The sequence below is a fragment of the Pogoniulus pusillus genome, chromosome 21 (genome assembly GCF_015220805.1).
Source record: "Pogoniulus pusillus isolate bPogPus1 chromosome 21, bPogPus1.pri, whole genome shotgun sequence".
Classification (NCBI taxonomy): Eukaryota; Metazoa; Chordata; class Aves; order Piciformes; family Lybiidae; genus Pogoniulus; species Pogoniulus pusillus.
In genome coordinates, this window is record NC_087284.1 from 19,844,694 (window position 1) to 19,872,471 (window position 27,778).

General features: G+C 43.1%; 2 protein-coding genes and 1 long non-coding RNA gene across 5 annotated transcripts in view; 2 read left to right on the forward strand and 1 right to left on the reverse strand.

Annotated features, from left to right (window-relative positions):
- LOC135184935 (ovalbumin-like) lies at positions 1-9,574 on the forward strand. Its single transcript, XM_064161169.1, has 8 exons — positions 1-36; positions 3,140-3,324; positions 3,903-3,953; positions 4,482-4,610; positions 6,268-6,385; positions 7,645-7,787; positions 7,963-8,118; positions 9,032-9,574. The coding sequence occupies exons 2-8, from the start codon at positions 3,157-3,159 to the stop codon at positions 9,425-9,427; spliced, it is 1,161 nt and encodes a 386-aa protein (XP_064017239.1). The 5' UTR covers positions 1-36; positions 3,140-3,156; the 3' UTR covers positions 9,428-9,574.
- The window catches only part of LOC135184936 (uncharacterized), a 24,144-nt gene continuing 3,657 nt past the window's right edge, over positions 7,292-27,778 (reverse strand). Inside the window, exons 2-4 of one of the 2 annotated variants that reach the window (XR_010306271.1) lie at positions 9,182-9,270; positions 8,994-9,077; positions 7,292-8,505 (exon numbers count right to left, since the gene is read on the reverse strand). This is a non-coding gene — a long non-coding RNA (uncharacterized LOC135184936). Of the gene's footprint in view, positions 8,506-8,993; positions 9,078-9,181; positions 9,423-27,778 lie in introns of both variants that reach the window. The other variant, XR_010306270.1, reaches the window with a different exon arrangement.
- The window catches only part of LOC135184934 (serpin B10-like), a 17,060-nt gene continuing 6,213 nt past the window's right edge, over positions 16,932-27,778 (forward strand). Inside the window, exons 1-7 of one of the 2 annotated variants that reach the window (XM_064161168.1) lie at positions 16,932-17,188; positions 18,442-18,555; positions 20,536-20,670; positions 21,399-21,516; positions 22,603-22,745; positions 23,736-23,891; positions 24,769-25,273. In XM_064161168.1, coding sequence (XP_064017238.1) covers positions 17,021-17,188; positions 18,442-18,555; positions 20,536-20,670; positions 21,399-21,516; positions 22,603-22,745; positions 23,736-23,891; positions 24,769-25,173 — 1,239 coding nt within the window. In that variant the 5' untranslated portion in view covers positions 16,932-17,020 and the 3' untranslated portion in view covers positions 25,174-25,273. Of the gene's footprint in view, positions 17,189-18,441; positions 18,556-20,535; positions 20,671-21,398; positions 21,517-22,602; positions 22,746-23,735; positions 23,892-24,768; positions 25,274-27,778 lie in introns of those variants that run through there. The other variant, XM_064161167.1, reaches the window with a different exon arrangement.

Consider the following 27,778-nt stretch of genomic DNA (forward strand, 5'->3'; position numbering starts at 1 on the left):
GGAAGCTCTTTCGTCTGTGGTGCTGAAGATTGAAAGGTAAATATGTTTCTATGAAAACTTACCTTCTCACTGTGCAATTTCTTGTTTATGCCTCAGCTTTAAGAGACAGAAATTATTTTGTTGGGTATCTTCAAGAATAAAAAGAATGAAACACATACAGGATATTCTCTACAAATCTCCTGTGTGTTCATTCTAAGCTGTTTTATCATGTATAAAACCAAAGTTCTCTTCTCCCTTCTCTTCTCTCTTCTCCCTTCTCTCTTCTCCCTTCTCTCTTCTCCCTTCTCTCTTCTCCCTTCTCTCTTCTCCCTTCTCTCTTCTCCCTTCTCTCTTCTCCCTTCTCTCTTCTCCCTTCTCCCTTCTCTTCTCTCTTCTCCCTTCTCTTCTCTCTTCTCCCTTCTCTTCTCTCTTCTCCCTTCTCTTCTCTCTTCTCCCTTCTCTTCTCTCTTCTCCCTTCTCTTCTCTCTTCTCCCTTCTCTTCTCTCTTCTCCCTTCTCTTCTCTCTTCTCCCTTCTCTTCTCTCTTCTCCCTTCTCTTCTCTCTTCTCCCTTCTCTTCTCTCTTCTCCCTTCTCTTCTCTCTTCTCCCTTCTCCCTTCTCTTCTCCCTTCTCTTCTCTCTTCTCCCTTCTCCCTTCTCTTCTCCCTTCTCTTCTCTCTTCTCCCTTCTCTTCTCTCTTCTCCCTTCTCTTCTCTCTTCTCCCTTCTCTTCTCTCTTCTCCCTTCTCTTCTCTCTTCTCCCTTCTCTTCTCTCTTCTCCCTTCTCTTCTCTCTTCTCCCTTCTCTTCTCTCTTCTCCCTTCTCTTCTCTCTTCTCCCTTCTCTTCTCTCTTCTCCCTTCTCTTCTCTCTTCTCTCTTCTCTCTTCTCCCTTCTCCCTTCTCTTCTCTCTTCTCTTCTCTCTTCTCCCTTCTCCCTTCTCTTCTCTCTTCTCCCTTCTCCCTTCTCTTCTCTCTTCTCCCTTCTCCCTTCTCTTCTCTCTTCTCCCTTCTCCCTTCTCTTCTCTCTTCTCCCTTCTCCCTTCTCTTCTCTCTTCTCCCTTCTCTTCTCTCTTCTCTCTCTTTTTTTTTTTAAGAAGACTTTAAAAAAGTTTAATTTTTGTTCTTAAAATGCAGTTTTATTTCAGAGCAGTTTGTCCTCTCATTCAGAGCTTTTAAAGTTTGATTTTGGCAGCCGAAGAATAAATCTACCTGTTTGACCTCCAGCTGAACTGAGTGCGCTGAGAGGAAGACCTTGGTGTTTAGTGAATTTGCTAGGTTTATTTCAGCATGCAATTTCTCCAGCAGTTGCATTGCTGGAAAAGAAGCGTGGTGAACATCACCCAGGATTAAAGTGTGACTGAATTTACAGATGTATTTTTACAACAATCTATAAATATGAACTTGTGGACACAAAAGAAAATTAGAGAAACGTGTGCACAGGTATATTCGTATACTCATGAATATAGTTGAGAGCAAAAACCTTTCTGGAGTTCAGTACTCCAAATACAAACTTAAGACCCCAATACTAAACACCTAAATAAGGTGCTTGATTTTGAAAGACAAGTTTCCTCTATTTCTATAAATCAGAAGAAGGAAACCAGATTCATTCTGATATCAGTAGTTATGCTTTACATAAGCACAGTGCCTGCACAGGACTTTATGACAGTCTCAGACAGAAGCAAGTAATAAAGATTTGATTGGTCTATGTCACAAATACTCATTTAACAGTGCTGAAATATGGTAGACATGGCTGTTTTATCATGTCTGTATTTCCATTCTATCTGAACGTCACTAACACAATTTAATTTCTCAGCAAGCTTATGGTGTAGGACATAGAGATAAATATATTTAAGTAAAGCAAGCTACATGAAACACAATGGGATGGAATACAAGTTAAGCATCAGTCTCTCTCCTAGGCTAGGTGAACTTAGACAAATTATATATTGCTTATCTGTTGCTGAAACAAGGGTAAACATAAAGCCTTTGAAGATCAGCTGTAAGGTTAAGTATTGAACAACAGATAGATGTTTTACAGCACTTCTTTTCTTTAGAGAATAAAAATAGGTGGATGAGCGAGCACAGCAGTGAAAGTAGGCACTAGAATCATAGAATCAACCAGGTTGGAAGAGACCTCCAAAATCATCCAGTCCAACCTAGCACCCAGCCCTAGCCAGTCAACTAGACCATGGCACTAAGTGCCTCATCCAGTCTTTGCTTGAACACCTCCAGGGATGGTGACTCCGCCACCTCCCTGGGCAGCCCATTCCAATGCCAATCACTCTCTCTGTGAAGAACTTCTTACTAACAACCAGCCTATGCTTTCCCCGGCACAACTTGAGACCGTGTCCCCTTGTTCTAGGTGAAGGTAGTAGGTGAAGGAAGGTCCAGTGGGATGTGGTTTATCCCTCTGCCAGGTTTCAATGCAAGGCCATGGTCCAAAACTGGGTGGGTTGGTCTCTTCTCCCAGGCAACCAGCAACAGAACAAGGAGACACAGTCTCAAGTTGTGCCAGGGGAGGTCTAGCCTGGATGTTCAGAGAAAGTTGTTGCCAGAGAGAGTGATTGGCATTGGAATGGACTGCCCAGGGAGGTGGTGGAGTCACCGTCCCTGGAGGTGTTTGAGAGAAGGCTGGCTGAGGCACTTAGTGCCATGGTCTAGTTGATTGGACAGGGCTGGGTGGTAGGTTGGAGTGGATGATCTTGGAGATCTCTTCCAACCTGCTTGATTTTATGATTTTATGAACTTGCCTCTGCTTTTACTTATTTCTGTCCAAAACTAGAGTAAGTCTAATAAGATTTGCACTTCCGATATCCAGTTTTGCAATTATATCAAAATCAGGTCATATTTTTTAACTTTCATCGAAGGAATCCTGAAAATAAATACAGGCAATAGTTTGACTGCTTTGAACAGATACACAGAAATCACATTACAGAATTAAGAGTTCCAAGGAACTTTACTGCCCAAAAGACAACTGAATAGAAATGCAGAAAGAAATAGATCAATTAATACGGGTTTCCTAACACATACAAAAGGTGAACAATAGGAGTGCTTCCACAGAATGAGTTCAAACCTATTTTTTATGTTTCATTGCCTAAAAAGTGCCTTGCTTTATGTATGGTATTTCATCATTACATTGTCATTGTGCTTCTGCTGTTTGCTCTAGACAATACCAGTTTCTCAATGGGCTCTATTGGTGTAGCAAGCACAGAATTTGGTGTTGATGTATTCAAGGAACTGAAAGTCCAGCATGTCAACGAGAACATCCTGGTCTCCCCTCTGACCATCATTTCAGCTCTCTCCATGGTCTATATAGGTTCAAGAGAAAACACCAGGGCTCAGATAGATAAGGTAAGGCTACACTTAAGGATTTCAATTCTCCTGCTGCTCAGTAGAACCATACCACTTCGTTATACAGTAATCTCCCTTATATAGTTCAGAAGTGAGAAATTCAGGACACAGAGTTATCAGGAGCTTCAGCCACTTCAAGCTCCCACAGTGTTAAACAAATGCATCAGTGAGAAATCTTGAACCTAGATTTAGTTTTATCATTGGTAGCAGTAGGATTCTCAGAGAGAATAACATATTCCTTTGTCTGAAAAGTACATAAAATGTTGAGAGAATGAGTCAAAGCATGTCTCTGGACTACCAAATATTTCACATGAATTTCCTACAGCTCTCATTTCCTTCACAGAGAGGAAATGGCTTGGTACTTGTTAGAAAGTTTATTAGTAGCTCACACTGGAGCTGATTTCTAGATGTTCAATAGAAAAAGAGATTATCTAAGCAGGCAACAATATGCACAGGTATTCAGGGATGGTACAGATGTTTTGCACTGTTTGAATCATGCAACTTCTCAGCCAACAGATTAATTTCAAACGTCATATGTTAGTTTCAGTTGCATAACTTACTATTACTTTCAATTACAGGTGGTTCCCTTTGATAAAATCACTGGATTCAGAGAGACTATTGAATCTCAGGTAAATAAATTATTTAGTCTCCTTTGCTGTGTCACTTTCTCCTAGGAGCAAAATCTAGCAGATACATCAGTCTCTCAGCAGGTCCAGCTCCTCTCTAGTGCTCTGCATCCAGAGTTAGAGAGAAAAGGAAAGTAACAGTATTCAGAACAAGGGTAAGATGAAACCTAGAATGATTATATTGGACAAATAGGGAAAACTATAGATTAATATATGTGGAAGTGAAGGAGCTGAATGTTACTCATTAAATGGTGCTAGTTGGGAATGAAGGAAAGCTTACGTGATCTGATGGAGCTAAATTACTGTAGCAAGTAATTAAGAGTTCCCCTGAGAGTGGTATGAAAAAATTACAGTAGAAATCCAGCAAAGAATTGCATTTTTAAGGAAATTACTACATTAGTGTACTTATAGCAACAAGACATGCCAGATGAACAACACTTTTGTAGGAAGTGTCAGATCAAAAAGCTATTAAACACTAAACCAACAATAACATCATCTCTATTTTTATCTGTATTGATGACAACACCTCAGTGCAGCACATCTGGAAGCTTCAATTTTTCACTGAAAGACTTGTTCAGCCAAATCACCAAACGAAGTGACAATTATTCACTCAGTTTTGCCAGCAGACTTTATGCTGAAGAGACATACCCAATCCTACCGGTGAGTTGCTCTAAATCCGGGTTGAGTGTATTTACACATCAAGGCTGTGCCATTAGAGTCACAAAAATGATGAAGGGAGTGAGGTATCTTCCTTGCAAGGAGAGGCTGAGGGAGCTGGGGCTCTTTAGCTTGGGAAAGAGGAGACTGAGGGGTGATCTCATCAGTGTTTATAAATATGTAAAGGGTGAGTACCAGGCTCTTCTCAGTGATGGCCAATGACAGGACAAGGGGCAATGGGTGGAAGCTGAGGCATAAGGAAGTTCCATGGAAAGATGAGGATAATTTTTTTCACTGTGAGGGTGACAGAATACCAGAACAGGCTGCCCAGGGGGGTTGTGGAGTCTCCCTCTCTGATAATATTCAAGACCTACCTGGATGCATTCCTGTGTGATCCTGCTCTGGCAGGGAGATTGGGCTGGATGATCTTTTGAGGTCCCTTTCAGCCTCTGACATTCTGTGATTTGAGAGCCCTATCAGAAGCTGAAGTTCTGCTAAAGACATTTTCTTCTACACAGAAGCCAAGATTCACAACTTTCTATCACAGCCCTAATCCTATGCAGTCTTGAGAGAAAATGTGGTTGGAAAAAAGATGCATATGCAAAGTACGATCATGGTGTAAACATGGTACTTTGCATAGTAGTTGTATATGGTTGCATGGTACTTTGCATGTAGATAATAAAGGTAACTTTTGTTAGAAACAATTAACTCCAATTGTGTTCTCAGCTTGTAAACCAAACTTGAATAATACCTTCAGATTCTCAAAAATATTTCAAGTTTTCATAGGATCACAGGATGTTAGGAGTTGGAAGGGACCCAAAGAGATCATCGAGTCCAACCCCCCCTGCCACAGCAGGACAGCAGTATCTCAGAGGAACACATCCAGACAGGCCTTGAAAGTCTCCAGGGAAGGGGACTTCACAACCTCCCTGGGGATCCTGTTCCAGTGCTCTGGGACCCTTACAGTAAAGAAGTTCCCCCTTGTGTTCAGGCGGAACCTCTTTTGCTGCAACTTACACCCATTGCTCCTTGTCCTATACCAGGAAGCAGTGAGCAGAGCCTGTCCCCCCACTCCTGGCAGCCTTCAGATACTTGCAAACGTTTATCAAATCCCCTCTAAGTCTTCTCTTCTCCAGACTAAAAAGCCCCAGGTCCTTCAGCCTCTCCTCATAAGCCATGCCCTCCTGTCCCCTAATCATCCTCATAGCCCTCTGCTGGACCCTCTCCAGCAGATCCCTGTCCCTCTTCAACTGGGGAGCCCAAAACTGAACGCAGTATTCAAGATGAAGTCTCACCCGTTGTAAAGAATCTTTCATCTGAAATTAAAGGGCAACATCATCACAAAATAAAAAAGTTTAAAAATAGGCCAAATGAAACAAACAAGCAAACTCTATGCTTCAACTGAAAGGAATGCTCTTTTTTTTGGGGGGGGATCAAACTCAGTTCTGGAAAATATTTTTTTTTAAATCCCAGCATACTCTTTTCCTTGGAGCAACAAAAGTCAAAACTTAAGATTCTTATGAAGTAGAATTGTGGCTTAATCATTAGCTTTAATTAGCAGACTATACATATTTGTTAATTTCAAATTCATTTCTTGCATTTCACACCTGCAAAGTGCTTTAATGTTCTGATCTGAAACTGGTGCACTCTTCCCTTGCAGGAATACTTACAGTGTGTGAAGAACCTGTACAAAGATGGTGTCGAAACTATCAGCTTTCGAAGAGCTGCAGATGAGGCCAGGGAGATCATCAATTCCTGGGTTGAAAGTCAAACAAGTGGTAAGAGCAAACCAGTTATTGATATAGATATTTTCCTTTGTGCTGCTGTGTTTGACCAACTTGTGAGAATGCTTAAGATGGAAGACAAAAAAATAGACCAACCCAAATGTCTTCCTCTGTTTCTTCACTTGGATAATAGATCAGTTCCAGGATATGTAACTATAATTTATCATAGAATCAAGTAGGTTGGAAGAGACCTCCAAGATCATCCAGTCCAACCTATCCCCCAGCCCTAGCCAGTCAACTAGACCATGGCACTAGGTGCCTCATCCAGGCTTTTCTTGAACAACATTTTGTTTGTTTCCATCAAAACATCCTTTCTGGAGGACTCTCTATATCTGTAGGGCCCTGATGAAGGGAATAGCACATTTGTAAGCCATGACAAATGATTGACACTAATATTTAGAATTTAGATATCCACCCTTTGATCAGTGCACTTTGTCCTGAAACTTCCCAGGGTTGTTTGGTGCATATTGAGTACTGCATGTAGTCATAAGGTACTTGAGATATCTTAAAATGTAAAAGGTGATGCAGAACTCTGGAGTTAAGGAATAGCAGGGAGGTGTATGAAATGCAAAGAAAGAGGTGTGCAGAGCTGGAATTTTAACCCTGATGCATCTCCATCTGGTGCCTGTACTCTTCCAGGCTCCGTAACAGCAGTCCTTTCCCTCATGTTGAAACACGTGGCCTGAACCTCAAACACAGATAAGAGAGGTTGAATTTTAACCAAAAATGAACATATTCAGAGTCACACAATCTCTAGTGTGATGTCATGCTCTGAAGGAAAAAAAATCACACCATAATTAAGCTACTGGTGGGAAAAGAGTAAGAAAAACTTGCTATGTGCATGAGTACTGCAGAATAAGCAAGGACAAAGTATATGAAGAAAACAGAGTAGAAATCTGGTTTCCTTTTCTGCTACCTTCTGTATATAAACATTTCTTTTTAGCTCTAGTCTGAAGCAAGAATTATTTATGTTCACTGCTTGGATTGGAGATCACCTAGGATTAAAAGGTTCTAATGGTTCTTCTCACTCTCACAAAATAAATAGGTTTACAAGCAAATATCTGGGTCTTGTATTTATCATGATCCTTAAGAGAGAGGGAAATGGCAGCTATTACAAACAGTAGTAAGGGAATTCAACTTCAGAGGTACAAGATTACAGCTACAAAACTGAACCAATGTCCCTGTCTTATGCCCTCCTCCCCCTACATTCTGTATCCTTCATCTAAAGCTGCAATCTCTTTTCATTCTTAAAGGAGTGATAAAAAATATCCTTCAACCTGACTCCGTGGATCATGAGACTGAGACTGTCCTTGTCAATGCCATTTACTTCAAAGGACTGTGGGAGAAAGCATTTAAAGATGAAGACATCCAGACTGTGCCTTTCAGAATGACTGAGGTACACAAACATGCATCACTTTAAAGGTGTCATCTTCTACAAGTTATGAAGAATAGCTAAGTTGTTAGACAGCCTCCCTGAATAAGAGCAATCAGTAGTCCTAGTCATAAGTAGACATTTCTGCACTCTATGAATGAACTTTGTGAAAACTGTTTTATCTTGTTTGATTGTGCAGCAAGAAAGTAAACCTGTGCAGATGATGTATCGGACTGGTTCCTTTAAAGTGGCAGAGGTGGCTGCAGAGAAATTGAAGATCCTGGAGCTTCCATATGCCAGTGGGCAGCTGAGCTTTTTAGTCTTTTTGCCTGATGATGCCTCTGGCCTGGAGCAGGTATGGTCCTGGCTGCTGAGTTTTAGAAAATCATAAATACAGTGGAAGTTAGGTGCTGTAAAACGCTTCACAATAAACTTACCCTGAAACACTTCACCAGCACAGATCTGAATACTGGCAACACAAGATTGCTGTACAGAAACATGCAGCTATATCAGTGGTCCTGCAGTACTTTGTGTTGAGCATGGATTGCTTAAGAAAGTGCTTTAGTTCTCCACAGAACAGATTCTTGTCAGCTAAGCAGATGTTACTGCAGCAGCTTGAACTCCAAATGTTTTATATCTCCATTGCTGCACACTGAAGATGTTCAGGTCAACATTGCTGTCATTATTATTTGGTTTGGCAGTGCTCAACATGTTTCCTTCATACTTTCAGAAATCAAATTGTCTAGAAACAGAATATCAGGTGTAGAGAAATGCTTAAAGCAATTTCACAAAACAGAATGTACCTGACAGACAGTCATGATTTTTGTCATGAACATGTCTGAAAACTAATCCAATACATGATGGTTCATTACAGTGTTTGTACACTAAGCCAAAGAATCAAAGTTACAAAAATAAAGAGGCATTTGGACACCTTCTATTTTTTTCAGTAATAATTAATAGTTTGGGCCTCAGTAGTTGGTTACTATTAACATTGGGTTACATGGAGGGCTTAAATGTAGATAGAGTTTACAACTCCAAAGCACATAATCATATTTGGAAGATACTTTCTAAACAAAGAAGATAAAAAGGGAAGAGAGTTAGAGAAAATTTGCTGAGTAGCCATGCCTAGCAAAAGTGCCATGCCAAGAGCAGTCAGGTTAAAAGGGGAAAAAACTCAAACAACGAAACGCCACCATTCCTACACTGCCACAGAAGAAATTGTGCTCTCACCTGAGATCTTATTTGCTTGTCTCTTTGTCTCCTTGTAGCTTGAGGATGCAATCACCTCCAAAAAACTCATGGAGTGGACCAGTTCTGATATCATGGAAGAGAAGAAAGTCAAAGTCTATCTCCCTCGCATGAAGATTGAGGAAAAGTATAACCTCACATCTGTCTTAGTGGCCTTGGGTGTGACTGACCTGTTCAGTTCATCATCAGATCTCTCTGGCATATCTTCAGCAGAGAGCCTGAAGATATCTGAAGCTGTCCATGAGGCATTTGTGGAAATCTATGGAGAAGGCAGTGAAGTGGCAGGCTCAACAAGAGCTAGAACAGATGATGCAAGTGTCTCTGAAGAGTTTAAGGCTGACCACCCTTTCCTCTTCTTGATCAAGCACAAACCAACTGAAAGCATCCTCTTTTTTGGCAGATGTTTTTCCCCTTAAAGAGAAGAAAGCTGAAAGAATTTGTCTCTCACAGCAAAACCCAAAGTGCTGCATTCTCAAGGCTAAAAAGATACACATACTCTTTTTTGCATGCCTATTTTCTACAAGCAGAAAGCTTTACTTGAAATAAACAAATGAAAAATTAAGTCAGAGAAATTGTCATGAAAAAAAGACCCCCTCTGCTTTTCCTTGATTCAAAATAATATCATTTGCTCATAGACAAAGAGTTAAGGGAATGAAAATGTGAACAAAATTTGGACCCAAAGTTCCCATGACTTAACAATAATAGTGCTGAACCATGACACTAAAATAACACAGCCCCATTTATAAGAAAAGTTTTATGGAGAAAAAATGCAGCCTTCTAAGCCAAATTTCTCTGTGACCAAGCTTTGTGGTGACTCCTTTGGAATTAGTCACCTGAAAGCTCCCAGATTAAACTGTCACCATCCATTCCTACTCTGACAAGGCAACTGCATTTCTTTGTGCTCTGGGTACTGCAAGGCTTTTCCTCTGTTTCAAAAGATGCATTATAGAAATCTTACAGTTCAGATTTCTCCTTACATCTTTCTGGCTCAATTTGCATGATTAAATATGGCATGACACTATTCAAACTTGTTTTCCTTGTATCCATGTCTAATAGATCTTGCTGATGTACTAACTTACTCTTCTAATCATAATAAAAACATATTTAAGCAAACAGATTTCACCTGGAGTATTTCAAGTTCAATTTGGGATGACTATACATACAGATTGGAGGAAAGAGAATAATAGAATGAGAGAATCAACCAGGTTGGAAGAGACCTCCAAGATCATCCAGTCCAACCTAGCACCCAGCCCTAGCCACTCAACCAGACCATGGCACTAAGTGCCTCATCCAGGCTTTGCTTGATGACCACCAGGGACGGTGACTCCACCACCTCCCTGGGCAGCCCATTCCAATGCCAATCACTCTCTCTGGGAAGAACTTCCTCCTAACATCCAGCCTAGACCTTCCCTGGCACAACTTGAGTCTGTGTCCCCTTGTTCTATTGCTGGTTGTATGAGAGAAGAGACCAACCCCCACTTGGCTACAACCTCCCTTCAGGTAGTTGTAGACACCCCTGAGCCTCCTCTTCTCCAGGCTGCACACCCCCAGCTCCCTCAGCCTCTCCTCACAGGGCTGTGCTCCAGGCCCCTCACCAGCTTTGTTGCCCTTCTCTGGACACCTTCCAGCACCTCAACATCTCTTGAATTGAGGAGCCCAGAACTGGACACAGGACTCAAGGTGTGGCCTGAGCAGTGCTGAGCACAGGGGCAGAATAACCTCCCTTGTCCTACTGGCCACACTGTTCCTGATGCAGGCCAGGATGCCATTGGCTCTCTTGGCCACCTGGGCACACTGCTGGCTTATCTCTAGGCTACTATCTATCAGCACCCCCACGTCCCTTTCCTCCTGGCTGTTCTCCAGCCACTCAGTCCCCAGATCTGGACTTTTGGGTTGATAACAAGTTGAAAGTGTCGACAGCATGCCCTGACAGCCAAAAGGGCTAACTCTGCCCTGGGGACATCAGGCATAGCACAGCAAGTTGGTCAAAGGAGGTGATTGTTTCACTCTACACTGCAGTGGTGTGGCACCACCTTGAGTTCTGGGGACCTTGATATAAGAAAGACATTAAACTCGTAGTGTCTGCCCAAAGGAAAGTGACCAAGATGGTGAAAGACCTTGAAGACAAGACACACAAGAGTAGCTGAGATTGATTTGTTTGCTCATCTTGGAGGAGAGAAGGCTGAAGAGTGACCTCATCATTTACAGTTTCCTCAAGGTGGCTAGTACAGGAGAAGATGCTGATACTGACTCTCTGGAAACACCGAGAGATAGGACAGCAGAAAATGGAGTGAAGTTGCATCAGAAATTCAGACTTGATGTTAGAGAAAGGTTCTTCACTGGGAGAGTGGTCAGGCAGTGGGATATGATCCCCAGGGAAGTGATGACTGTACCAAGCCTGTCAGAGTTCAAGGAGCATCTGGAAAATACTTAGTCATATGGTTTAGGTTTCAGTAGCCCCACAAGGAGCAAAGAATGATGAGAAATGGGAGTCTGCCCTAACTCTTGGTTAAGACACAATATCTACCAGGAGGGGACTAGCATGACCTATGCAAGCCAGAAATACGTCATTATTACTAATGCAGTGCTGTGTATCATGACTGAAAAATTCAGGCTCACCCTTCATATTTTTGATGTTAACTGCTACCTGAGATACTCATGACCTCAGTCACTGAAAGGAAAACTGTACTCTGTGAAAACAGTGTACATAATCATGAACAGAGAAATCTCCTGCCCTTTCTCAGACAGATTATGCTTCTTAGTGGAGCTCTAGATAAACACTGCATTAGTAACTGTGTCTAAGCCAAATAGTGTAGAACTGGTTGTAAAGTATGCTGAATTGAGCCAGTACTGTCAAATTTCACCACACCTTTGCTTTCTGCAGATGTGCAACAGAATACCTCAGCAATATTTATACAGGAAATCATCACACCCTCTGGCAACTCATATGGCTAAAGTAAGTCAGCAAAGACAGCTGGGCAAGGGAAGGTTTGCAAGCTTACTCACAGAAGGTACATATCACCTAGCTATATCTACTCTGTTTCAAAACCAAAGCTTAAAAGGGAAAAAGGGACCCAAAGAACTATTCTCTCTGGAATGTAAAAACTATTTGAGATGTCAGCAGAGTACAAACTCATCCCACGTAAAAATCCTGTTAACACAGAATGGTAAGGTGTGGAAGGGACCTTTAGACATCACCTATAGCAACCCTCCTTCTAAAGCAGGGCCTCTTGTTATACCACAAACCAGTATTGGTTGCAATACTTGTACTTGGACCAGAGTGGCTGGAAAGCTACCCAACAGAAAAAGACCTAGGATTGCTGGCTGACAGCTGGCTGAAGATGAGCCAGTGTGTGCTCAAGTGGCAAATAAGGCCAACAATGTCTAGCCTGTATCAGCAATAGTGTGCCCACCAGGACCAGGAGAATACCTCTGTGCCTGCACTAGTGAGGTCACACCTCATATCATGGGCTCAGTTTTGACCTCCTCACTAAAAGAAAGACATTGAGTTGCTGAAGACAGTCCAGAGAAGGGCATCAATTCTGGAGAATAGATCTTATTTTGAGTGGCTGAGGGAATTGGGATAGTTTAGTCCAGAGAAGAGGAAACTGAGGAGAAACCTTACTGCTCTTTACAACTACCTGAATGGAAGTTGTCATGAGATGAGCATTGGCCTATTCTCCCAGGTAACTAATGATAGGATGAGAGGAAATAGACTCAAATTGCACCAGGGACAGTTTAGATTGGATATTAGGAAAAAATTCTTTACTGAACAAGCATCTCAGGCATTGCAATGGGCTACCCAGGGAGGTGATGCAGTCATAGAATCATAGAATCAACCAGGTTGGAAGAGACCTCCAAGATCAGCCAGTCCAACCCATCACCCAGCCCTATCCAATCAACCAGACCATGGCACTAAGTGCCTCATCCAGTCTTTGCTTGAACACTTCCAGGGATGGTGACTCCACCACCTCCCTGGGCAGCCCATTCCAATGCCAATCACTCTCTCTGGCAACAACTTCCTCCTAACATCCAGCCTAGACCTGCCCTAGCACAACTTGAGACTGTGTCCCCTTGTTCTATTGCTGGTTGCCTGGGAGAAGAGGCCACCCCCCACCTGGCTACAACCTCCCTTCAGGGAGGTGTAGACAGCAATGAGGCCACCCCTGAGCCTCCTCTTCTGCAGGCTGCACACCCCCAGCTCCCTCAGCCTCTCCTCATAGGATTTGTGTTCCAGGCCTCTCACCAGCTTTGTTGCCCTTCTCTGGACACCTTCCAGCACCTCAACATCTCTCTTGAATTGAGGGGCCCAGAACTGGACACAGTACTGTCATCAGGCCTGGAGGTGTTAACAAAACATGAAAACAAGGCACTTGGGGCCATGGTTTAGTGGGCATGTGTAAGTAAAGTTTGTTTTCTTGGTGTTTGCCTCAGCATTGTTTGTCCCGAGGTGTCTTCACACCATTGCTCCAAGGAGATAGCTGCTTATCTACAAGACCACAAGCGCTGTGTTTATAGCAGCTGATAACCAGACAAGGCCACAGCTTCTACTCTCAGGAGTGTTGAGATGCAAGCTGGGGCTCACCGTGGCAGTTTTATGGGTCTTTGGAGGAGAGTACACTCCTAGGTGACTGATGCAGCAGTTCAGAGCCAAACGCACACGCAGCTTACCATGGGGCTGAAGCTGACACGCATCAAACCGTGTGACACAGAGCTTCATGTGGCCTGGAACCAACACATACAACTTACTGTGGGACCTTTGCTGACACCAGCCAAATGTTTTATAACCCTGGCAACTGAATGAGGAACTGTGGCCACCTATGAAACTGGAAAAAGTATAAAACCTTGAAGGTAACAGGGAAGTGTGCAACTCCCCCACTGATCAGAGCTCCCTCCCTGACTGGAGCTCCCTGCACCAATCAAGGTCCTCAGGAGCAGCGAGACATCATCTAGATCTGCAGTGGTAATTATCTCTGCTTTTGCTAGCTCTTGCTTACCTCCTCTTTTTCTCTGTTTCTATCTTATCCCCCTGCACCTGTAAGCAAAATAAAATTCAAGTGGTTTTCCCAAATAACCACTCAGTTCCTCCTTGGTTTCATCTGGGGTGATTCATAAAAGAGCCATGTTCTGGGCCCCTCAACTCAAGAGAGATGTTGAGGTGCTGGAAGGTGTCCAGAGAAGGGTGACAAAGCTGGTGAGGGGCCTGGAACACAAACCCTGTGAGGAGAGGCTGAGGGAGCTGGGGGTATGCAGACTGCGGAAGAGGAGGCTCAGGGCAGACCTCATTGCTGTCTACAACTACCTGAAGGGTGGTTGTAGCCAGGAGTAGGTTGCTCTCTTTTCTCAGGTGGCCAGCACCAGAACGAGAGGACACAGCCTCAAGCTACGCCAGGGGAAATTTAGGCTGGAGGTGAGGAGAAAGTTCTTCCCTGAGAGAGTCATTGGACACTGGAATGGGCTGCCCGGGGAGGTGGTGGAGTCGCCGTCCCTGGAGCTGTTCAAGGCAGGATTGGACGTGGCACTTGGTGCCATGGTCTAGCCTTGAGCTCTGTGGTAGCAGGTTGGACTTGATGATCTATGAGGTCTCTTCCAACCTTGGTGAGATACTGTGAATGCTTTTGTGTCAGGGTGAAGAAACAGATGAAAAATGAAGTCTAATCTGAGACCCACACTGGATTCTGGCAACAGCACAACTCATGACAGCAAGAGCCTGTTTCCTGTTTCCCAGCCTTCCCTACCTCACAGCCACATTTCTCTGGCTGTCCATTTTTAGAATGCTCTAAGATTAGCAAAAATCTAAATTTATAAGACAGTAATCCACCAGGAGTGACAAACATATTCCCAGTAAGAAACAGAGCATGGACTCACAGAGCAGGAGTCACTGTTTTCTCTGTTCCTGGGAAACGCTTTCCGTTAGATAGCTCATAAAGGAAGTAGGCTTAGTGACTGCCTTTTTTGGTTTCCTTTCAAGTCCCCTAAACCACAAAAGAAACATTGTTCCAAGGAGTGTGGTTCAAGTTCTTACTAGCCAGTTGCCACCAAAGTGTTTATAGAAATACTTGTGCAGTGGGTTTCGTAAGCTTCTTGTGTGGTATCGTTCTTATTATCACTTAGTTCTGAGGTGATTCAGTTCCTCCGCTGGGATGTGGCTCTCAGGGCATAATTGCAGCTGTGAGTCATAAGAACCTTTGCAGAACTGGCCAAACGCTTTATATATTCACCCTACCCTTCGTGTGAACTGCAGAAACCTTGGAGCCACCCGCAGCAGCAGCTTTCCTCTCTGCATGAAACAAGGTACTGTAATGATTTCTAGAGACAAACTATTTGATACACTCTTGGGTGATGTTGCTTTCTTGACAAACGCATAGAAATACAAGGGAGCAAGTATCTGAATTGGAAACAGCAAGTGTTTGGGAAAGGAATTGACTGAGACGGCACAGGTCTGGTCTAGAAGTCTCAAAAGTATACAGGTGGAGCAATATTTTGTACAGGTTGTCCAGCTTCCAGAACTCACTGGCTAGCATATACATATCATAGCGGAGTAAGAACCTCTGTGTTCACCTAAGGCAGATGATTTGTTTGTTCTTGTGCTCTTTATCTCTTACATCAGATTAGCTCCTGCTCTCCAAGCTACTCAGGACACAAACTGTTTTTATTTTAAGGCTATCCTGCATCAACCAGAACTCCTAATCCTTGCCTAGAGCTCTCAGCTAAACCTGCAAGAACATGACAAATCATAACATCTGTGGTCTAGTGAATGTGGTAAACTTGTCCTGCAGAAGAAGTGGGAAGCTCTGGTCTGGGGATGTGCTGCAAGACAGATTTTTTTTTTTTACTACATTTTTTGAAAGTAAAAAGAAAAAAGAATTCAAGCTGCCTGGGATGCCTTCGGGGCATTGCTTGTCCAAGGAGTATTTTGTCCTGTCCCAAAGGAACAGTTTGACCATTCTGGGGGACAAGTTCACTATGAGCCAGCAACGTGCCCTCATGGCCAAGAAGGCCAATGGTATGCTGGGGTGCATTAAGAAGAATGTGGCTGGTGGGTTGAGGGAGGTTCTCCTCCCCCTCTTACTCTGCATTAGTGAGAGCACATCTGGAGCATAGTGTCCAGTTCTGGGCTCTGCATTTGAGAGAGTCCAAAGGAGTGCAGTGCCAAGAAGATGGTTAGGGCTTTGAAGCATCTCTCTTATGAGCAGACATGGCTGACAGATCTGGGTCTCTTTAGCTTGGAAAAAAAGAGGACTGAGAGGGGATCTTATAAATGCATAAAAATATCTAAAGGGTGAAGGTCAAGACTATGGGACTGGGCTCTTTTCAGTGGTACCCAGTGATAGGACAAGGGGCAATAGGTACAAACTAGAACACAGAAGGTTTCACTGCAACATAAAGAGAAACTTGAAGATGCCAGAGCCCTGCACCAGGCTCCCAGGTTCTGCAACCAGAGAGGTTGTGGAAACTCCTTCTTTGAAGACTCAAAATCTGTCTGGGAAATCTGCTCTGGGTGACCATTACAGTGGGACTGGACAAAATGATCTCCAGAGGTCACTTCCAACCTCTCCCATTCTGTGTTTCTGAGAGTATTTGCTCACTACAGTTATGAACACTAAAAGGCTCTTGCATAAACTGAAGCACAGAAGTTGCCATAAAAGACAGTCTCTCAGTATACTCTAGCTCAGGCACTGGTGAATTACATTATCAGCTGGCACTCCAATGTGCTGTAAAGGACAGTACAATAAATGTCCTGGTGGACAAAATCAAAACAAGGCTGGAGGCTGCTTTTTCCCTAAAGTAATTGATACCTCCTGTCATTAGTGAAGCCCAAAAATCTAAACCATTTATGATGTGATATGGTTAGTCCTCTTTGTTCTTCATATAGGTAAATACTTTTAGAAAATCTTAAATCATGAAAGAAACTTCAGAAATGGAAGAGAAACTTGCAGGCTCAGAGCAGTCTTACACAGTGGTTCACTAACAGCATCTTTTCTCCCTTCCCCAGCAGGTTTGAAAAAATGGAAGCTTTGATTAAAGCAAACACAAGTTTTGCTCTTGACTTTTTCAAATATACATGTCAGGAAGATGGTGACAAGAACATCTTTTTCTCTCCTTTGAGTATTTCCTCTGCCTTGGCTGCTGTTTATTTGGGAGCCCAAGGCAACACTGCAGATCAAATAGCAAAGGTGAGTCTGTTTGGGCTTCAAAAAGTAGCTGTCTAGGGTTGATCTCTTGGATTAACATCCTCTATGCAAGAAATTCACAGTGATGGAACAGAGGAAAGCCATAAGCAGAAAAACTGCTCCCATCAAAACTCCACACATATATTCCACCCCTAATGTACACAGTTCTCTGCTTGTGCAGGTCAAAGAAATAGTTCACTCTGAAAATAGATCCCAAATTAGAGAATTGGCACTGGTGACATTGCCTCATTTTAAATCCCATCAGCAGAAATAAGAGGTCTTTATCCCAAAGCTGAGCAACCTGAACATTCACCAAGGAGTGAGAGACCTAAATTCTCCTTCTATTCTGTCACAGACAATTCCCATTTCATGTCTCATCTCTTCGGGAGTTATCCCATACAAAAAAACCCAAACACACAAAACAAACAAACAAACAAAACCCAACCCAAACCCAAACTCTGTTGCACTTTGCTAAACCTGAGTCCACATCCATGAGATAAGAGAAGAAACGCAGACAGCACAACCCTTTCTTTGGGATTTCTATTTTACAGGCAAAATCACTTACTGAAATCCTCAAGTCATATTTGTACAAAGGTTCCAGCTTCAGGAGGTGACAGAGCAGCCACAACAGACAGTCACTTAGCTCCTGTCATAGGAAATGAGGCTTGTGAGTTTTCCCCTGCTAATGCAGAAGTTGTCTCACCTGCTAAGGCAGTGGCCTAACAAGATTAAGGAGAGCCAAGAGGGTAACAAAGGCATGACCTCCTATAAGGAAGATAGGAAAACAATGAAAAGGCATAATTCTTCTGAAAAATGGCCCAAGTTTGGACATGACCCTTTGTACCCTGGGTAAGGAGCACATATCCAGAGTGAGGAGTTTAAGGTATAAAACTGCCCACATGATTTTCATGTTTCCTGACACATAGCAGCACTCTATTTGGACTTCATCTTTGATAGTCTCCACCTAGAGGTAATGTCTCTCCCCATGTATTATTAACTGGTCAGCCCAGGTCATAAATTGAAGCAGGTAGATTCCTCTAGAAATGCCTGGTATATGAGAGTTTTGCCCTGGATCCCTCAGCTTAGCCTTCAGAAGCCAAGATCTAACCAAATATTTCATATTCAGCCAGGACTGGGCACAAGATTAAAATCCGAGTTTGACTCTCTCCTGCACCAGTCCCATGCCATTGCTAAAAGATTTTAATGAAATAGGAAATTTTCTATTATTGCAATTATTATTCCTTTTTCCACTCCAGGTACTTCACTTCAACAAAGTTGAAGGAGCCAGAAACATCACCACTACTCTAAAAATGCAAGTTCATACCAGAACAGAAGAGCGCCTATCAAATAGATGTGCTTGTTTCCAGAAGGTATCTCACCAGGTCTAGTGACTGAGCTGTGGGCATGGTCAGATCTTTTTCTTGCCTTTTCCTTTCATATTTAGATTTCCTTATGTTTGATTTCCTCAGATATAGTGTACACAATTAATTGGTGCAGGATCCTGTGATAACTTCATCCAATGTAATACTTGCTACATGTTTCCCTCTCCCCCTCCTCCCTTTTTTAATGCAGAATTGCAAAAAAATAGCCTCAGATTTGCAAATTTTTAATTTGAATGTTTCCATTCTCTGCCAATAGAGATCTTGATATTTTCCCCTTAGATTTTGAGAAAAGAACTCTCTAATTACTACTGTGTAATAGCTACCTACTTAGCAACAACATGTGCTTGAAATAGGCAAGGTTCCTAGCTCAGAGAGCTAATCAGAACAGAGCTGCCTTCATGCACATTTGATTGCAGCATCAGGACAAGAAAAACCAGAACATTAACTTTTCCAGGCTACCTATGCTTGAAATGTGTCAGAAATTAGTCTCCATTTCAGTTAATGGTTAACAAAATAAGCTGAAATGTTTGAATTTCCCTATGCAGACCATTTACTTGCAATACATCTTAGAGATATGGAGATAATTCTATTCCTGAGATATTCCTTTGACATACTGGCAGGTGTCTTGCAGCAAAGTAGATGTGATTTTAAATAGCAGAAAATATGTAACAGAGCAAATGTTACCCCCTGAATCAGAAAAAGCTGCTATTCCTCATGAACAGCTCACCCATAGTGGTGCCAAGCTCTTTTCCCATCTATTTTCCATCATCCTTCTTTGCAGGAATTAGCCATTTCCCTGCAGTCTGCTCCAAAAACCTCAGAGGTCACAAGTTGTGGTGAATGGGAACTTGGATCTGCCTCCCATGGTGGGAAGTTTTATTTTAGGGGCTATGTCAACAACACATTTGTACTGCATGAACAGAAGAAGAATTGCTCCTCGTGAGCAATGCTCTTCCAAATTGTAAGAATTACAGAGCAGTGTGAGTAGGGCAAAGGAACTGTTTTAACAGTTTAGACATTTCAGTGTCTATTCACACCTCTGATTCAGATGTAATGAATAAAGCACAGTTCCAGAGTTTTAGTTTACTGACTCCCATCTTAGCTTCACTGAGCTTGAGTCAGAGCTCACATTCATTTAATCCTGTTACTTCAATATTAAGACTTGACTGCAACTGCTGAAACATTAAAAAATAAAATTAAGAGCAAAGTTAAGGAATTTAGGGGCAAACTTTCTGTGTAACACACCTGGCTTTCATAAATGAACCACAGAGCCATATCTGCAGGCATTGTTTAACAGTAATGCTCTGTCTCTCATTCTCTGGAAATAGTTTCACAATAGCCACTTACAAACTATTACATGCTTGGGTAGTCCAGACTCATGACATTTTCATTCTGAGACACTTTCAGTATCTATAGAAGAGGAGGCTCAGGGCCGACCTCATTGCTGTCTACAACTGAAGGGACATTGTAGCCAGGTGGGAGTTGGCCTCTTCTCCCAGGCAACCAGCAATAGAACAAGGGGACACAGTCTCAAGTTGTGCCAGGGCAGGTCTAGGCTGGATGTTAGGAGGAAGTTGTTGGCAGAGAGAGTGATTGGCATTGGAATGGGCTGCCCAGGGAGGTGGTGGAGTCACCATCCCTGGAGGTGCTCAAGCAAAGCCTGGATGAGGCACTTAGTGCCATGGTCTGGTTGAGTGGCTAGGGCTGGGTGCTAGGTTGGACTGGCTGATCTTGGAGGTCTCTTCCAACCTGCTTGATTCTATTATTCTATGATTCTATACTGCATCTTCAACTTCTAATGTTCTCAAATCATTCCTGAATTAGATCAGCTCCTGTGTTGCAATACAGGTGATTAGAATCATTTGAACAGAATTACTTGGAGCTGTGTGAAGATAGAAACTGGAGATTTCGAGCCATGTTACGCAAGAGATGAATAACAATTACTTCTCTTTTCTGTTTTACTCCAAGACAGAAGTTGCCAGATTGGGTAATATCCATGCTTTGTTTTATGCACTTAATTTTGAAATCAATCAACAGAATAAAAATCACATGCTTAAAAGTGTCAGCCAGTTATATGGAGAAAAATCATTACATTTCAACAAGGTGAGTAGGCCATTTATTCAGATGATTCACTGCCTGTTTAGCCTGGAGAAGAGGAGGCTCAGGGGTGATCTTATTACTGTCTACAACTACCTGAAGGGGCAATGTAGCCAGGTGGGGGGGTGGCCTCTTCTCCCATGTAACCAGCAATAGAACAAGGGGACACAGTCTCAAGTTGTGTCAGGGTAGGTATAGGCTGGATATTAGGAAGAAGTTCTTCCCAGAGAGAGTGATTGGCATTGGAATGGGCTGCCCAGGGAGGTGGTGGAGGCACCGTCCCTGGGGGTCTTCAAGAAAAGACTGGATGAGGCACTTAGTGCCCTGGTCTGGTTGACTGGACTGGATGATCTTGGAGGTCTCTTCCAACCTGGTTGATTCTATGATTTTATGCCCTTTCATCTTGATGATCTGTCACAACATATCATAAAGCTTATACTTTAAAATGGTTTTGTTACATCTACAAATCACATTGCTACTCAAGTGGTTTCTATGAGACTTTTGACCTTAAAACATTAGTTTTCTGGGATATTTATCTCATGTCAGAGAGATTTGCAGGTGAGAACATTTAAACTGAGTATCTCCCCAAGAAATTTGTTTCTGTTCCTTTGACACAAAGCTGTGCTTTTAGCCTATGTCAGTTTTATCCTGTTTCCTCTGTTTGGCTGTAGTTATTGGCATTCATATTGGCAATGTGCAACAAATATAAGATTAGTGTCTCTCTTGCACTACAGGAATACTTACAGTTAGCCAAGAAATATTACAATGCAGAGCCACAATCAGTTAACTTTGTAGAAGCAGCTGATGAAGTCAGGAGAGAGATCAATTCCAGGATTGAACAGGAGACTGAAGGTAAGATCCAGCCTCCCATCTCCCAGTTTAAAAGAAAACATGTTGGCATTGGACAAAGTGTCTGTATTGAAGAGGCCCAAGGCAGGTGACCAATTCACCTCAGAAAAATAAAGCAGACAATTTTTCCTGACAGACCCTTACTAAAATTAATGTCCTCCATATGAATATGGGAGGAAATATGGCAGGAAATGTGGCTTACTCTCTTTTGCAAATTAAGCCTACTCCAGTCACAACAACTCCATCAACACTCCAGACTGGGAGCAGAGTGCTGGAAAGCTACCCAGCAGAAAAGGACCTGGGGATGTCAGTTGACAGCTGGCTGAAGATGAGCCAGCAGTGTGCCAAGGTAGCCAAGAAGGCCAACAGCATATCTTGGCATGTATCAGCAACAGCGTGGCCAGCAGGACCAGAGATCTGATTGCACTCCTATATTTGGCACTAGCAAGAGTGCAACTCAAGTGCTGGGTTCAGTTTTGGGCCCCTCACTCCAAAAATGACATTGAGGGGCTAGAGGATACCCAGAGAAGGGAAAAAAATCTTGTGAGAGGTCTGGAGGAAAAGTCTTATGAGGAGTGGCTGAGGGAACTGGGTTTGTTTAATCCAGACAGGAGGAGGCTGAGGGGAGACCTCACTGCTCTCTACAACTACCAAAAGTAGATTGTGGTGAGTTGGGTGTTGGTCTCTTCTCCCAAACAACTAGTGATAGGATGAGAAGGAATAGGCTCAAGTTGCATCAGAGATGTTAGGAAAATTTCTTCACTGAATGGGTGGTCAGGCATTGGAACAGGCTGCCCAGGGAGGTAGTGGAGTCACCATCCCAAAATGTGTTAAAAAAAATGTGTCCAGGTGGCACTTTGGGAATTTGTTTAGTGGGCATGGTGGTGTTAGGCTGGTGGTTGGACTCTATGATCTTAAGGGTCTTTTCCAGATGAAGTGATTCTGTGATCCACAAATAATCCTACGGTACATGCATGTTCTATGTGCCCTTACAATTTCCCTGGCTTACACCTGCAGGAAATATATCAACTCTTTACAACGAAAGAGTAAAACTGCACAGATGTGTAGCTGTCCTTCTGTTTTCTCTAGGTAAAATCCAAAATCTGGTGCCTCCTGGGTTCATCGATTCACTCACCAGGCTAGTGCTGATCAATGTGCTCTACTTCAAAGGAAACTGGGCCAAAAAATTTGATGCTGAAGCTACCAGAGAAAGACCTTTCAGAATAAACATGGTATGAGAATATCCTGCCTTAAAGGGTGGAAAAAAATCTGACCAAGATGTGGGACAGGAATTCCTGATAATCATCGAATCAATGCAACACCAAAATTATTTCATTTAATGCATGTAAAGTATTTTCTTCACCATCATCAGAACAAAGACTGCACACATGTACTAGCGTGTAAGCCACAAGTGCATTTGTCAAAGGCTGACTTCAAATGACCTTGCGTTCTCTGGAGGCAGTGAAGACAACAAAACTGTATGGGTCATGGCTTTACATTTCCATTTTCAACTGGATAATAACTTCCTAAAATGAGTGTCATCAAGAGAGATGTTGAGGTGCTGGAAGGTGTCCAGAGAAGGGCAACAAAGCTGGTGAGGGGCCTGGAACACAAACCCTGTGAGGAGAGGCTGAGGGAGCTGGGGGTGTGCAGCCTGGAGAAGAGGAGGCTCAGGGGTGACCTCTTTGCTGTCTACAAGTACCTGAAGGGAGGCTGTAGCCAAGTGGGGGTTGGTCTCTTCTCCCAGGCAACCAGCAACAGAACAAGGGGACACAGTCTCAAGTTGTGCTGGGGAAAGTCTAGGCTGGATGTGAGGAGGAAGTTGTCAGAGAGAATGATTGGCATTGGAATGGGCTTCCCAGGGAGGTGGTGGAGGCACTGTCCCTGGAGGTGTTCAAGAAAACACTGGCTGAGACACTTAGTGCCATGGTCTAGTTGACTGGATAGGGCTGGGTGCTAGGTTGGACTGGATGATCTTGGAGGTCTCTTCCAACCTGGTTGATTCTATGATCTGAGACAGTTTAGATGCTCTGCCTAGATTCCAAGTGCCTTTCCCAGGTTCTCTGCAGATCATGTGTTCTACCACTCTGAGCCATAAAAATGTCTCAAGACACAGTGAAGAAATTGTGCAGTAAATATAATAAACCTCCTCTGTGCTACTTCAACTCAGTCCTTTACTATTCAGTGTACAGTTGACAAACATTTGATTTAATTTGTTGCAGCATACAACTAAGCCAGTGCCCATGATGCACCTGAGTGACAAATTTAACTGGGCCTATGCAGAATCAGTCCAGACTGATGTTCTTGAGCTTCCATATGTCAACAATGACCTCAGCATGTTTATCCTGCTGCCAAGTGACATCACTGGCCTACAAAAGGTAAAGTGAATGACAACATATGTACTCTAAAAATACCCAGAAGTGTCATTGGAAAAGCATGGGGTTGACTACTCACTGGATAAGGAATTGGCTGGATGGCAGCACTCAAGGAGTTGTGGTCAATGGCTTAATGTCCAAATGACAACCACCAATGAGTGGCATCCCCAACTAGTGTTGTTTTATGTGTGTCAGTGATATGGACAGTGGAATTGAGTGCACCCTCAGCAAGTTTGTGGATGACACTAAGCTATGTGGTCTGATTGCTGGAGAGAAGGGATGCCATCCAGAGGGACTTGGACAGGCTTGAGAGGTGGGCCCAAGCCAACAGTATGAAGTTCAACAAAACCAAGTACAATGTCCCATGCCTGGCTCAGGAAAATCCCAAGCACAGATATAGGCTGTGTGAGGAGTGGCCTGAGAGCCATTATGAGGGTGTCAGTTGATAATAAACTCAACATGAACCAGTGATGTGTCCAGAGACTGGTGGACACTGCTATCTCCTGTGAAGAGACTGATCCTGCCTTCGGACAATAAACTCCTATGAAAGTCTCATTTATGTTACTGAGGGCTCTGTAGAAACAAAGCTCTTTTTGGTAAACTCTAAAATGCAGGGTGAACAGAGATGTGAACAGCATATCAAACAGACTGCTGGAACAATGCTTTAACCCTCCTATATTGTCTGACTGTTACTGAGAACAATTCAAACACTGCTTTAGTCAGAAAGATCTACAAATTGGTCTTTCACTACTCTTTTTCTTGCATCCTTGTAGCAGCTCTAAAAGTTCTCCACTTAATAAAAGAGGGAAAAAAAATAGATGTTAGGGAACAGGTTTTTGAACACACTGTAATTTTCTGATTCTCCTTTCACTAACTGCAGCTGGAAAGAGAATTAACTTTTGACAACTTGTCTGCATGGACCAGCCCAGAACTAATGGAACAAACAAAAATGGAAGTTTATCTGCCCAAGTTTGCATTCAAAGAGAAATGCAGTCTCAAACCTACTTTGAGCAGGATGGGGATACAAGATGCCTTCATTGAAGGTAAAGCTGATTTCAAAGGAATGTCAGAGAATGGTGATCTATCTTTGTCACAAGTGTTTCATGAGTGTTATTTGGAAGTCAATGAGGAAGGCACAGAGGCAGCAGCTGCCAGTTCAGCAGCGTTGGCATCACGAAGTCTTGGTGCAACAGTTATTTTTGTGGCAGATCATCCCTTCCTCTTCTATATCAGGCACAACAAAACCAAGAGTATCCTCTTCCTGGGAAGGTTCTCTTCCCCCTAGAAACTCAACCATTCCTAAACTGGCTCTTGCAACACCAATAATAAACAAAATACCCACCATGAGAAACATCTCAACAGTTTGTCCACTTCTTAATTCTTGTTTGCTGATGAAAAATCTCTCAATGTTAGAAGACATTAGAAGCAGATATTAAAAATAACCTGTGGTTCATGCCTTTGGTTTTTGTTTCCTGGACAAAGAACCTAAAAACAGCAGCACTGTGCTATTAAGTACCCAACTCTGTGCACCATTGATGTGTAGGGTTGGGTGATAGGTTGGACTGGATGATCTTGGAGGTGCCTTCCAACCTGGCTGATTCTATGATCTTTTTACCAGTTTCTGAGCCAGAACTGCCACAATGCAGAACAGACTAAATTGATCTAAGCAGTGAATCCCAACACATTTGCTTTGGTAGACAAGAAAAAAAGAAATAGGGGGGAAAAATCCTGTAGAACGTTGTTTCATCGCCACTGGTTTCAGCCCACTGATCTGGTCAGCCCAGGTGGGCTACCTCACCTACATTCTTGTCACTCCTATGCCAACTTTGAGCCTGCAAACCCCTTGCCTTCCTGATACTTGTACTCCTTTCTTGCATGGCAAAGAGCTAACATATACTTTGTAAACTCTGTCCCACAGCAATGGGAAAGTACTGAACACCACTATGCAGTTAGAAGAAAATAGCACACCCAAACTTTGAAAACTCCTCTTTGGTAAATGTTCATGCATTCAGCACTGTTGCCAGCCCAAAACTGCACTGCTTTCTACTGCTTTCCTTTCATTTTCCTTTGCCACTTATTTCACTAGTTTGAGGTATGATCAAATTGGAGGATGAAACCTGTAATGCTAACTTTCTAAGTGCTTTCAGGAAGATCAGATCCAAATCTCCCAGTACCTTTACTCCTGTCACAGCTCCTCCTTCTAAGGAGAAGAGTGCCTAATCTGTCATGTACATCTGTGACAGATGGTCCTGATTCTATGAAGTCACATTGGTGAGCAAAGGATTCGGTCTCTTACAGGGCTTGAACACAACAGCAGCAGCTTATTTGAAACACAAAATGGGAGGGCTTGGAAGGGACCACTGGGGATCAGCTAGTCCAACCCACTTGCTAAGGCAGATACATCTAGACCAGATTGTTCAGGTACATGTTCATGCAGGTCTGAGTCTCACCAGAGGAGGAGATTCTGCAACATCTCTGGGGATCTGGTCCAATGCTCTGGCACCTCCATAGCAAAGAAGTTTTTCTTTCTGTTCAAGTGAAACATTCTGTGTTCTACTTTGCACCTCTTGCCCCTTGTCCTATCACTGGACATCACTGAAAATAACCCAGCCTTATCATCATGACCTCCAACCTTTAGGTATTTATATCCACTGATAAGATTCTCTCAGTCTGCTTTTGTTCCAGGCTAAAAAGCCTGACATTTCTTGGCCAGACAATGGCCATAACACTTGAAGGGCGAGTTGCACATTGGCAAACAACCTTTTCCTAGCATAAGCAGCACAGCACAGTAGAAGGTTGTCCAGAAAGATTAGAGAATCTCCTCCCTCAGAAGGGCTGTGTCAGACCCTGCTGACTGGCCCTTCTCCAAGCAGGGGATTGGTCTTTGGATGTCTCTTTCAGTTACCAGGTGTGATTTTCTCTCTCCTGTCAATAGCCATTCTACCTTGCAACCTCCCTCCCTGCCTGAAACCCTTGCATCTTGACTAGCAGAGGGAGCTAGGTTGCACATTCTTAGCATACTTTGGGACTTGGAGTATCCTGGCTTGGACTTTCCCACCACTTAACCATTCAGCTGATCTTTCTCCTATCTTGATTTCTCGAGGACTTATTCATCATACTAAACCCAATACTTAATTTCTGGATTTCTTCATTGCCTTGCACAACATTGATTACTACCACCAGGAAACTTAACCCACTTTACTCCTGTCATCAGTCTTGCAGCAAAATGCTTAGCACACAATACAGTTTCCATACCTTTCCTTCTGTAACTCACAGAGTCTTACAGTTGTTGCCATCATCTTCTGCTCCTTGCACCATCCAACAATAACCTGGTTTTCTTATAGGACTGCAGAGTGACAACTACTGTGCCATGTAAGCCTCTCTTGTATTTTTTAATCCTAAACCTTGCTTGAGCCCACCCAGTAAGGTTCTTTCAGTCCTCACCACCCTTCAAATTATGGAAGTGCTGCACATTAACACAGTGTTTTCCAGTGTTCCACTCAAATGATTCCAAGTTACAGCTGCAATAGTTCCTCACCAGTGGGGTATCCATTGCTTACCTTGAATGGTCCTTTGTGGCTTTGCCTCTCTTTATCACAGTATCACCAAGGTTGGAAGAGACCTCATAGCTCATCAAGTCCAACCTGCTACCACAGAGCTCAAGGCTAGACCATGGCACCAAGTGCCACGTCCAATCCTGCCTTGAACAGCTCCAGGGACGGCGACTCCACCACCTCCCCAGGCAGCCCATTCCAGTGTCCAATGACTCTCTCAGTGAAGAACTTTCTCCTCACCTCCAGCCTAAATTTCCCCTGGCACAGCCTGAGGCTGTGTCCTCTTGTTCTGGTGCTGGCCACCTGAGAGAAGACAGCAACCTCCTCCTGGCCACA

Bases quoted from the DNA above. Each gene is read 5' to 3' on its own strand.
- LOC135184935 (XM_064161169.1), top strand. From the start codon at position 3,157: ATGGGCTCTATTGGTGTAGCAAGCACAGAATTTGGTGTTGATGTATTC. The intron at 4,611-6,267 runs GTGAGTTGCTCT...CTTCCCTTGCAG, and splicing joins AGACATACCCAATCCTACCG to GAATACTTACAGTGTGTGAA. The intron at 7,788-7,962 runs GTACACAAACAT...TTGATTGTGCAG, and splicing joins TGCCTTTCAGAATGACTGAG to CAAGAAAGTAAACCTGTGCA.